This window comes from Rattus rattus, chromosome 13 (assembly GCF_011064425.1).
Source record: "Rattus rattus isolate New Zealand chromosome 13, Rrattus_CSIRO_v1, whole genome shotgun sequence".
NCBI lineage: Eukaryota > Metazoa > Chordata > Mammalia > Rodentia > Muridae > Rattus > Rattus rattus.
Window position 1 is genome coordinate 60,551,388 of NC_046166.1, and position 12,642 is coordinate 60,564,029.

At 47.7% G+C, this 12,642-nt stretch overlaps 1 protein-coding gene and 1 pseudogene across 1 annotated transcript in view; one reads left to right on the forward strand and one right to left on the reverse strand.

The window, feature by feature from the left end:
- The window catches only part of Hgsnat (heparan-alpha-glucosaminide N-acetyltransferase), a 31,131-nt gene extending 19,229 nt beyond the window's left edge, over nucleotides 1–11,902 (forward strand). The window contains exons 11-18 of the mRNA XM_032918927.1: nucleotides 598–713; nucleotides 1,815–1,936; nucleotides 2,797–2,923; nucleotides 4,110–4,196; nucleotides 8,632–8,709; nucleotides 9,764–9,834; nucleotides 9,933–10,045; nucleotides 11,233–11,902. Of these exons, the coding sequence (XP_032774818.1) occupies nucleotides 598–713; nucleotides 1,815–1,936; nucleotides 2,797–2,923; nucleotides 4,110–4,196; nucleotides 8,632–8,709; nucleotides 9,764–9,834; nucleotides 9,933–10,045; nucleotides 11,233–11,414 (896 nt within the window). The 3' untranslated portion in view covers nucleotides 11,415–11,902. The remainder of the gene's footprint in view (nucleotides 1–597; nucleotides 714–1,814; nucleotides 1,937–2,796; nucleotides 2,924–4,109; nucleotides 4,197–8,631; nucleotides 8,710–9,763; nucleotides 9,835–9,932; nucleotides 10,046–11,232) is intronic.
- Nucleotides 5,886–6,929, reverse strand: LOC116914916 (annotated as a pseudogene).
- Nucleotides 11,903–12,642: the final 740 nt, after the last annotated feature.

The following is a 12,642-nucleotide window of genomic DNA, read 5'->3' on the forward strand; positions in this document are numbered from 1 at the left end:
TACAGTCCCTCAAGTTAAAAGGGCACCCAATCATAAAATTATTTTCATTGCTCCTTCCTGGCTGTAATTTTGCTACTGTTATGAGTCATAATGCAAATATCTCATATTGAGATGGTCTTAGGTGACCCCCATGAAAGGGTTGCTTGACCCCCCAAAGGGGTTGTGACCCATAGGCTGAGACCCATTGGCTTAGAGAGAGATCATTTTGGTGGACTCCATGTGAGCTGTAGTGGGGGAAGCCACTACAGGGTTTGCTATAGGCTGCTCCCTCCTGGAATACAGCTGTAACCTGTTGTACGGGTGAACAGTGGTTTGGGTTTTATCTGCACGTTTCCGGTGGACAGGAACGTCATATCTGTCTTCCTAATGGGAAAGGGCCAGGGTAGGATTTAGTGACACAGGGAGACCTTGTTTTATTCCCCTTCCCGAGTGAACTTGGCCGGCTGCTTGCTTGCACAGGGCCCTGCGTCCTCAAGCCAATTTGTGATAATGTACTTACAAGTAACAGAGATCATGTCTCTCCCTCAGGAGACAATGCTGCCTTGGGGTAAGGTGCAGCCTGCTGGCTTAGCCTAGGGTGACTTGTGTCTTCCGCAGTGTCATGGGATAAGGTGCGGATCCCTGGTGTCCTGCAGCGGTTGGGAGTGACGTACTTTGTGGTTGCCGTGTTGGAGCTCTTCTTCTGGAAGCCTGTGCCTGACAGTTGTACCTTGGTGAGTGTCTGTGGTGAGGGGAGGGGGTGGTGGTGGTGGTGGTGGTGAGGGAGGTGTAGCTGGAGGACAGCCTTGGGGGTCATGCATTCGGTTCTGTTCACCTTCCTTTTGGGTCTGGGTCTCTCACTGGTCTGGACCTCTCTGGGTAGGCTAGGCTAGCCCTAAGGACCCTCTTTTATACAGGTCATTGGGATGGAATCATAGTCCCCTACTGATCCACCTGCCCTCTCGTTCGTCCCCAGAAATTGTCTTTTTTAACAGGACAATTGCAATACAGTTTTGTGACCGTACACTGCACAGTGCACCACCGCACTTCCGTCAGTGAAATGTCTTCATTGATTGCTTTGTGTGTGTATTTTTGACACAGCGAGGCAGGAGCTTACGTTGTACACCAGGTTAGGCTTGAACCCACAGAGTTCCACTTGCCTCTGCCTCCTGAGTGCTGAGAGTAAAGGCGTGCGCCACCACACAGTACCCTTTAGTTTTTCTCTCTTGATACGGTACTAGGGACTAAACCCAAGGGCCTCGTGTAGCCCAGACCAGCCTCAGACTCAGTATCATGCTGAAGGTTGACCTTGAACTCCTGATTCATCTGCTTCCACCTCGAAGGTGCCACTGTGTGTGTGTGTGTGTGTGTGTGTGTGTGTGTGTGTGTGTGTGTGTGTGTGTGTACGCCATCTCTGTGCGTACTTGTGTGTGAAGACTAGAACAGCCTTGGGTGTCATTCCTTGGGTGCCATCCATGTTTTCTTGTTGAGATTGGGTCCGGACACAGCCCAGTAGGCCAGGTTTGCTGGCCAGTGAGCTCAGAGAGCTACACTGGGATTTCAGGAATACAACACACACAGGCCTTCTCGTGTTTGTTCTGAGGATTGGATTGAGGTCCTCATGCTACCACTGAACCGTCTCCCCAGCCAGATATATATATATATATATATATATATATAGATAGATAGATAGATAGATAGATATAGATATAGATATAGATATAGATATAGATATAGATATAGATATCTATATATATGCAGAGAGAAGGAGGGGGATTTTATTCTACTACAAAGGCCGAGAAATCACGATCGGGTTGTTCTTGCCTCTCACCCAGGAAAGAAGCTGCTTGTCTCTCCGGGACATAACTTCTAGCTGGCCCCAGTGGCTCATCGTTCTGATCCTGGAAAGCATTTGGCTGGCTTTGACATTCTTTTTACCTGTCCCTGGGTGCCCTACGTAAGTGACCCCTTGCCAGGTAATCCCTTTGTGTGTGTGTGTGCTCCTGGTTGCGTGTGAGAGGTGGGTGCATGTGTGTGCGTGTGTACCTGAAGGCTCATAGTCTCAGGTGTTTTTTCTTATTCCTTTTTTGGGGGGGAGGGGGGCAGGGCAGAATTTGCCAAGTAAGTTGGCCAGTGAGTCCAAAGGATCCGCCTGCTGGCATTACAGATATGAGCCACCATGCATGGCTTTTGTTTTTTTTTTTTTTTTTGGTTCTTTTTTCAGAGCTGGGGACCGAACCCAGGGCCTTGCGCTTCCTAGGCAAGCGCTCTACCACTGAGCTAAATCCCCAACCCCTTGGCTTTGTTTTAAATAAAAAAAAAAAAGGTGTATGAGTGTTTTGCCTGCATGTATCTGCATACCATGTGCTTGCAGTGCCTGCCTCCTCCTCCCCTCCCTCTCTCTCTCTCTCTCTCTCTCTCTCTCTCTCTCTCTCTATCTATCTATCTATCTATCTGCCTTTGTTTCCCTACATGGGTTCCAGGGATCAAACTCAGGCCCTCATGGTTGCCAAGCAAACACTTTACTAAATGAGCTATCTCCCCAAACATGATAGTTCCTTTCTTTATGTCCCTTTCTGCCAGTCAGAGGTAAGGTTTATAGCACTGAGGAGGAATTATCTTTCACACCTCATTCTCCTTTGAGGCTCTCTTTACATTGAGAGGAAGGTCGGGTTGCCCCAGCGTCACTGAGGAGAAAGTAGACTAAGTTCAGGGGCTGGGCTGCTGGAGCCTTTGTGTGTGAGGCCATCGAACTGTGTGTGGACAGCCACTGCTCTGAGGTCCTGTCATTTAAGTATGGTTTTTTTACTTCCCTAGTGGCTACCTTGGCCCTGGCGGTATAGGGGACTTGGGGAAGTATCCTCATTGTACTGGAGGAGCCGCTGGCTACATCGACCGCCTGCTTCTGGGAGACAGTCACCTATACCAGCACCCATCCTCCGCTGTGCGTGAGACTTTCCCTTACTGAGAACTGGGAAGAAGGGAAGTGGGAAGCCAGCTTTATTCTATTTAAGGAAAACGCGGTGCGAAATCACTCTTGTTTGGGAAACTGGCTGCATTCGTGCCTTCTGGTTGCAGAGTGAAATGAACCATATAAACAAGTGGAGTTTTATTTAGACTTTTAGGTTTCCCGTTCCAGACTCTGAGACAGGGACTCCGGCGCAGGATGTGAGGATGTGCGTGGGGGTATCCTCACTGGATCCCTGTGAGGAATGCAGCGGGGGTGGGGGGGTGGGGGTTGAACTTCACTGTAGTTAATCTCTGAGCCTCTGAGGTGGCATTCAAGAACTGGTCTGCACTGGGTGAGGGGTGGGTCCCTTATGTTGGGGGTGGACTCTCTCCAGCACAGGAGTGATTTAGGAAGGCAGACCAACCCCCACACTTTCATTTGTGTTTTGTGTCGCTGGGATCCAGCTCAGGGCCTGGGTTGCTGTACTCTCACGGCGTGCACTTCCTGGACCCTTCAAGGACCCTGCGTGAAGTGTGTGACGGAGACCTTATTTCTAGTCACTGGTTAGGGACGAATGTTTCAGGCTGAGGAAAGGTTGAGGATGTGGGTGGTGCTCATGCACTGTACACTTCCAAAGTTCTGGCCTCATTTTTATATTAAAAATCAAATGTTTTATTTTAATTGACTGGTGTGTGTGTGTGTGTGTGTGTGTGTGTGTGTGTGTGTGTTGTGTTGTTTATGGATGCTAGCACTTAAAATCATGGCCGCCTGCGTGCTAAGCACACATTGCCTCTGCTGGGCCGCTCCCTCTTCTCAAATGGATTATTGGATGGTATTTGCCCAAGGAGAAGGCTGGGAGCTGTTGACTGGGCAGTGGGATTTGCTAAGTCAGAAGCAGCGGGCAGTCCCTGTCCTGTTAGGCATTTGCATTTTGATTTGGTTAAATGTGGTCCAGCACTCTTTGCCACACTTGCTAATGTAATATGGCCAGGCAGGATCACCACGGCTCACTTTGCCTAGGATGCCCATGAATTTCTGCTGTAAAAATAAAAAAAAAAGGGGGGGGTGGGTGGGAAGAGACCTGGAACTCTCAGCTATCGGACTGTATTCCAGTTTGCTCTCTTGCCTTCGTTCTTGTGTTCAGACAGTGACTGGCACCCTCTCGTTCTGTTTCCTTAAGGTGCTGTATCACACGGAGGTGGCCTACGACCCAGAAGGAGTCTTGGGGACTATCAACTCCATTGTGATGGCGTTTTTAGGAGTTCAGGTATCTGTTTCCTCAGGATAACCCTTCTGACTTCTAGTGACAGCCGCTAACAATGTAACCAGGGGGCCATCCCACTGTAACCAGGGGCCATCCCACTCTAACAAGGAAGTGGAAGGAGGTCTCTGCTGCCCTACAGGTCTGGTAAATTCTATTTAGCATCGAGATTATGCAAATGAGTGTGGGACAGCTCAGCAATTCAAATGACTAGCTGGAGCCTTACATTCTGGAAACTAAATTCTTACTAGTGCTGGGTTTATTTTAGCCCAGCAGTTTGTAGATAATGAGTTCTATTAATGGCTATGCCCCGCCCCCCCGCCCCTTGTTTTTTTGAGACAGTGATTCTCTGTGTATCCTTGGCTTTCCTAAGACTTGTTTTGTAGACCAGGCTGGCTTCGATCTCCTCAGGGATCTGCCTGCCTCTGCCTCCTGAGTGCTGGGATTAAAGCTATTGGGGTCCAAGAATCGCTTCACAAACCACACAGACACCAATCTCAGTTAGACAAAGTTTCTTAAGCATCTGCCCCAGAACTGGTCGACCAGGGCCATGGTCCAGATTCAGGAACCGAACCATGGCATTGAGTTAAGATTCTATAAGCTTTTTAAGCCCTGTATCCACAAACCTCTGTGTTCACCAATCAGGATTTAGGGATAGGGCATTTCCTTTCGAACGTGTCTTTGCTGTACACTTGTCCTGCCCCACTGGTTGGGGTATTCAACTGTGGCAGGGGACTTGCTTTGTCTAATATTCATGTCTGTCAGGATGGGACTTGTCTAAGATATGTATCTTCAGTTTCCCATGTATGTCTCTTTCTGCCAGTTAGGATGTCAGTTCCCAGGGAGGTCTTGGGAGCTTAAACTTGACTAGGCTGCCACTCAAATAGTCGGAATCTGGGACTGGAGACCTAAAGGGCTAAATAAAACTCCACTTGTTTTATATGGTTCATTTCACTCCAAATAGTTTCTTATATGGCTGTGGGTGTGTCTCTTATGTTGGGGTCCATCCCAGGGACAGCTCATACAGGCCAATACCATAAAAGCTTATACAAAGGTTCAGGAAGTGCTGCTGGGTGGGTGGCTCAGGTCCAGGCTTATTTCGGGTTACTATAGAGAACAGTTCTACTGCCTTCTATGGTGATTGGTTTCCACGGGCACAGAACATAGTAGAACATGTAGCAACTTAAGCATGAAAAGTTTCCTGGTAACAGCAGAAGCAACATAGTAACAGTGCAAAATGGAAGGTCTCAGAGGGGTAACAGTTACCCAGGCACCGTGACAATGGCCACATTTTTTTTTTTTAATGCTAAAATGATGACTTTGCTTCTATTTTCACCCTTTATTTGGAAAACGGAGCAATATTAAGTTTTAGACTTTTAAATGAATTAACATGGTAATAAAAGTATGGCCTGAATTTGGAGATTTAAGTGGTTTTCTAGTTTTGGGGTAGGAGTTGTGAGATCATCTCCAGAGAAGAGAACACATTCTCCGTGAGCCACCAAAGGGTTTGGCTTCCACTCACCGAGGGCAGGCAGTGCAGTCCAGGATAAGCCTCCACGATCTTTGTCACAGCAAATCAGAGTCTCTGACTGTTCAAATAATCGTAGGTACACGAGAGAAAGCAACTCCAGACTGACTTATTAGTTGATCTGGATGACTATGAAGTGTCCCCTATTCCTGAGGTGACAAACATCTTCAGAGTGACTGTTGGAGCAGGGAACCTTTCATGTGCTCCCAGTTGATGTACAGTGCATAGAGACTGGTGAGTGTCGGTCCTGCCAGGCCACCGAGTGCTAGTCCTCGAAGACCTGCACATTATACAACATTCCCGTCATCGTCCCAGCTGCTACTGTGTTGAGGCCCTCTTCTGCACCCCGTGTTTTCTCAATGATAACACCAAAAGCACTGGAGAGCAAAGCCGGGGAACCTAGAGGATTAGCCCAAAGAGCCCCTTGCCTCATCTCCATATTCAAAATCTGTTCATTTCTTGGCTTGGACCCGACCATGCTCTGGGTTCGTTCAATGCTAAACGAAGACTGTTCATTGCCCCTGTCATGTAACATCTTCCAAAGGTAAAGAAAGCTAGTTCAAGTCTGCCTCGGGGTTATTAGCTCCAGTTGGCGAAATAAATTCATCCCTCTCCTGAATGAGATAGCGTGGATCCACATTTAAATAAGGAAACGGGGGGTTCATACCAGTCAGTGGGACGCCAGCCAAATCAGATTCCAGGTAACAGCCTTGGGCTTCCCAGCACCACCTCAGGCCGGGTCCTGTGGCCCAGACAGCAACAGCAGGGAGACCCGTGTTGCTACTGCCACCTTCACACGCCAACCTTCTAGGCGCCGGCCAGTGGCCACATTTCTAATCCCTGCACTTGGGAGGCTGAGGCAGGAGGACTCCAAGTTTGAGACCAGACTGGGTTATAGAGCAAGACAAATGAAAACAGACAACTATGAAAGATTCCATGTGGCGTTTTCAGAATGTTTCACTCGATATTGGTAACATAAAGAGGTCGCCGTGCTGCTTGCCTATTTCCTATGTACTCATCTCCCTGTGTAGCTGAGACTGACTGACTCATAAACACATAAACAGCAGAGGTTTGCTTCGCAGGCCCAGGCTCAAAGTGCTGTGAACTTAGGAAAGACACAGACCTCCACCCACAGCCAGCTGTGTACGTGACTTTAGAGCATGCGTGCCTTATGCCCCAAATCAAATCTGGTTACTCTTGGTGTCCCTCATGTTTTGATTGAGAGCAGTCTAGATTTCTCTACCCAAAGTTGTCTTTCCCAGCATTTGAGCATATTGAGGGGAACACACTGGAGAATAGAAAGACTCCTACAGCAGGCCTGAGAGAGCATTCTGCAATGGAGAGCGTCCTGACCATGCAGGCAGCCATTGCGAGGAATCTGTGGAGTACAGGATGTGGGTGGAGTATAACTAAGAAACTTTTTAAGTTTACTTGACTTAAAATTTAAACGGCCACATATTGTGGCGGTCCTATTAAATGGTACAGATTTCAAATGTGCACAGTTTGGAGATTAAATAATTTTCCGCTAGTGGGTTACACCCCGCCTCTATTTCTGTGATTCTTAGATTCTGTTCTTATCTACACTCACACACTCTCCACACACTCTAGGCAAACCCCAGCCTGCTAGGGCCGTTGGGTTAGTGTGGAAAAGTTTAGCTGAAGACCCACAGTTGCACTGTGTGGATCTGTGTCTAGTTCTCCCATGTGCAGGCTGAGTGACATCTGGCTGTGCCTAATTCCAGGGGTGTTACAAAGATAAAATATGTTAATTTCTGCAAAACCCCAAGAACTAGCACATAGGCCATACTTGCACATTTTTTTTTTTTTTTTTTTTTTTTTTTCCCGGAGCTGGGGACCGAACCCAGGGCCTTGGGCTAGCTAGGCAAGCGCTCTACCACTGAGCTAAATTCCCAACCCCATACTTGCACATTTTAAGCTATTATTATAAATTGTTGACACTCTATCCTTTGATTCTTCCAAAGTTTGACTCTAGTTCAGAGACACTTTGCACAGTGTCCTGTCTGGGGGTTTAAGTTTTCCCTGCACACAGTTCCGTTTTGCTCCTCTGTATCCTGAGTAGTGCAGCCAAACTGGATACTTTGTAGCCAGGTTAGCCCAACCTAGTCTCTTGTCACCTAGATGGGTGTTACCTTTTGTTTCCATTCTGTTGCTGTGATAAAAACACTCTATCGGAAAGCAATTTAGAGAAGGAAAGGGTTGTTTCACTCACAGGTCACAGGGCTTCATTGACGGAAGTGAGGGTAGGCACTCAAGCAGGAACTTAAAGCCAAAGCCAGGCAGGAGCACTGCCTGCTGCCTCACATGCTGGCTCGTTCTCAGGCAGTGCTCCTGTGCATCCAGGCACACTTACCCAGGGATGGCGCTGCTCACGGTGAGCCCAGCCCTCCGGCATCAATTAGCAACCAAGACAGTCCCCTCCAGACGTGCTGACAGACCAGTGTGATCTAAGCAGTTTGTTGATTGAGGTTTCCTTTTCCCAGGTGACTTTAGGTTGTGTCTAGAATAAGGGTTAACTTTCCTGGGCTCCCCAAAACCTCTGGGAGAAAGTGAGACCTGCTGAGCCCCCTGCCTGCCCTGTTATTTCACTTCCTAATCTACTGTGGCGCTCCTGGCTTTAACGTGCTTCTCTGTATGCTGTCCCCTTCACCTGGAATGTCCTGCCTGCTCTGATGCTCTCCGATTTGTATCCCCAACACTACCTGTGTCACTGGTCCCACACTTCTCCCCAGTCTCCACTAGGGTACAGGGGTCAATTTGCGTTCCTCTTTAAATACCAGAGTCTAGAAAGTGTGCGTAGCAAATAACTCCATGTGCTGGATGGTTAAATCGATGGAAATAGAAACAAGAATTCAACATGGCTAACTCTCTCGGTCATATTGTTTTTGTCTCCAGGCAGGAAAAATCCTGTTGTATTACAAGGATCGGACAAAAGCCATCCTGATACGATTCGCCGCCTGGTGCTGTATCCTTGTAAGTTTCCTTTCTTACTCAGGTTGCCGTCCTTAAGGAAGGCTCTTATTTAAGAAGATGTGAAGTGTTGAGCAGTCACTGGTTCAGCATGACGGGGAACGGTTCACCTGAATAACAGCGTTCACGGAGTAACGTCTTTAAACGTTATTTTTATTTCCTGAGCCTGGAACTCAGGGCCTGGTGTGGGCCAAGCACACACTCTACCGCTAAGCTACACCCCTAGTCCCAAGGAGGAAGACATCTTTATATCTAACTATTCGGGCTTATTTTCTTAGAAAACTATATTATATAAATAAATAACATAGCGTTTGCTACCACACACTCGAATGAGAATTGCTGGAGAAAATGTGTAAGGGAGCCAGGTGGTGGTGGTGCACACCTTTAATCCCCGCACTTGGGAGGCAGAGGCAAATGGATCTTTGAGTTCGAGGCCAGCCTGATCTATGGGACAGCCAAGGATACACAGAGAAACCCTCTCTAAAAATGAGAAAGGGGGGGACGGAGAGGGGAGAGGGGAGAGGAGAGAGTCTTCTAGCAGTAGAGGTGCATTCCTGTGTCCTATCTCTGAGAAGGACTGGGTGTGGAGGCGCATGTCCACAGTGAGGAGATAGAAACAAGGGATTCAAGCACCCTTGCCACATAGTGAGCTTGCGGCCCGTCTGGGATACGTGAGACCCTATCTCAAAAACAAGAGAGAAAATAAATCGGCAACAGCCAGCCAAGCGATAATTTTAAAGCAGGAGCCTCCCGTTAAGAACCAGTTTGTGCTCCTGACTGCCTGTCCACCCCCACCCCACCCCACCCCCCCCCCCACCCCCGGCCTTTGAGAATCCTCCCTAGGAGTCACTGTGACTCATCAATTACCGTCTCTGACTCAGGGAACACTGGGAAATAGTTTTGGATAATGTATTAGTTCAATAGGCTTCCAGTTAAAAGAACAAAATAAAAGGTGATTTCTTTTTCAGTCCTCCCTAAGCAATTAAGTAACTTTTTGTCTTAAGTGCCTTGTGCTTTGGGATTGGAATCTGGATCTTTAACCTTCTTTTCCTCACAGGGGCTTATTTCTATTGCTTTGACAAAGATGTCTGCGAACGAAGGCTTTATTCCAATAAACAAGAATCTCTGGTAAGCATGGCAGAGGGTGCTGTGTTCCTGTTGGCACGCGTGTTGAAACGGGGTGTTTCCGGGAGTGTGATGGCTCTCCCTCGCTCATCCTCCCGTAGGTCCATCTCGTACGTCACCACGTTGAGCTGCTTTGCCTTCTCCATCCTCCTCATCCTCTACCCGGTGGTGGATGTGAAGGGCCTGTGGACAGGAACCCCATTCTTCTATCCAGGTGAGTTAGCGGTCGCCAGAGTAGGTGATGCGGGCAGACTGGACTGGCTTCAGAGCCACTGGGCTTCCTCAGAGCTGTCCTCTGTCCTGGAGGCACATTTCCAGAAAGCAAGCTCAGGAAGAAACCAGCAGTGGCTGGGCTCCCCTGCTCACAGGTCACTGGCCTGTCCCAAGGCACTCGGCCCCATTTTTACACATTTAGTTCCTAGAGTCAGTAACTACTCTGCTTATATCCGGGTAGTACAAAATGGTGAGTTGCTGGATATGACCCAGGACATATTGTTTTTAATAAAAATAGGATTGTGCTTTGTGTGTGGGGTGTGTGTGTGTGTGCTTGTGTGTGTGTGTCCTTGCACGTTTATATGTGTGTGCATGTTTGTGTGTATGTATGAGTGTGCATGTGTGCATGCATATGTGTGAGTATGCGTATGTATGTGTGCGTGTATGTGTGTGTGCATGTGTATGAGTATATATGTGTATGTATGAATTGTGTGCACATGAATGTATATACATGTATGTGTCTGTATGAGTGTGTGTGCATGTGTGTGTATGAATGTGTGTGCATGTGCATGTGAATGTGTGTACATGTGCATATGAATGTGTGTGCATGTATGTGTGTGTGAATGTGTGTGCATGTGAATGTGTGTGCATGTGTGTGTGTATGAGTGTGCGTGTGTGCATGCATATGTGTGAGTATGCGTGTGTATGTATGTGTGTGTATGTATGTGTATGAATGTGTGTGCATGTGTATGAGTATATATGTGTGTGTATGAATTGTGTGCACATGAATGTATATACATGTATGTGTCTGTATGAATGTGTGTGCATGTGTGTATGAATGTGTGTGTGTGCATGTGAATGAATGTGTGTGCATGTATGTATATGTGTGAGTGTGTGTGTGTGTGTGATGTGTGATGTGTGCACATGTGCACATGCGGAGTACAACTACAGGACTCAGTTCTCTCCACCAAGAGGGTTCTTAGGGTAGAACTGAGGTCACCAGGCTTGGTGGCAATGCATTTACCTGCGGAGCCAGCAGATGCCCCTGCTTCCTAAGAATCTAGAAATACACTCCACAGTTAGACAGCTAAGCCACACAGCGTTTATTTGGGGCAGTAGGCAATAATGCAAGTGCGTGCCTCACGTTATTTATTGGATTCATTTCGACCACGTTCTGATCTCTCCAAGGGATGAATTCTATTCTGGTGTACGTCGGTCACGAGGTGTTTGAGGACTACTTCCCCTTCCAGTGGAAGCTGGAGGATGAGCAGTCACATAAAGAGCATCTCATCCAGAACATAGTCGCCACCGCTCTCTGGGTGCTCATCGCCTACATTCTCTATAAAAAGAAGGTTTTCTGGAAAATCTGACAGCACCCACTGAAGTACATTGCTGGAGGAAGCCGGAGGGCCTGGGAGGAGAGCGGCAGCCTCCCTCCCGAAGGGGACATGCTTCCGGATGCTGTGCCCAAGCCGGTTGGCTTAGATATCAGGAAGTTGCCTGTATATTTTTGACTCACATATTTACATATTTGACTTGTTGCTCTCCAGTTTCTCCATTTTGTATGAAATTGATATATTTGGAACATGTGTGGAGATCTTGTTTAACTTCTCAGAGGGGATTTACTCTGGAAATTTTGCCTCTGTGAAAGAGGCCGAGGTTGGTGGACCATGCTTGACTCAGTGGTAGAACCCTCTCCAAGCCTGGAGAGCACCTTGGGTTTGGTCCTGGCATCACAAACAAGCAAACAGGAAGGACCAATTCTTACTTCCTGAAAATTGCCTTTCCATGTGTATACGCTCGCCAACAATGACCACCACCATGGTTTCGTGGTGACAGACTATAAAGCTTTTTGAATAGACTGTGTTGTAGTGTCTGATTTTTTTTCCCTTATAGCATGCACTTTATCGTTCCTAGAAAGCCAAAGTGTTTGGGGCCACAAAATGCATTATCAAAGGCTACTTGCTTTGCTCCTGACTGGGAAAAAAGCTGGAACATTGAGTTGTTATTGCAAACCACTCTATGGCTCTACCAGTCCATCTACCTTATTGTCTGTCTGTCCTGGCATGTCTCTGGATGGTACCTAGACATCTCTAGGTACCCAGAGATGTAGCCCCGGGAAGAACAACACATGCTCTCCAGGTCCTCTGGAGCTGTCTCCCGGGTAAGGTTTGGGGCAACCTGCTGGCCTGTCAGAGCCTCGGTTCCCTCATCTGTGGAAGGAAGGAAACAGGGATGCTCCCTTGGCTCGCCCAGGGTTTAGAAGTATAAGGCGGGACCCACAAGCAGCTTCTGTGTAATCTTAGAAAACCCTGGGAAAGGAAGAATAGCAAAACCTTTGCGTTTCCGTCAGAGTGAATCCTACCAATGGCTGCCCACAGTTCCTTAGGGAGGAAAGCGATACCTGTACTATGGACATCCTCCTGGGGACTTCCACAAGAATTGCGTTTTTAAGGAGAATCAGATTGGGGTTGTACTTTAGGTCACTCTTCTGTGGTGACCTGGGGACATTTGAATTATGGTCCATGCATGAATGGCTTTTTAGTCAGTTTCCAGCTCTGCCCTGGACTCTTGGCTGGGCTTCCTGCTGTCTTCTCT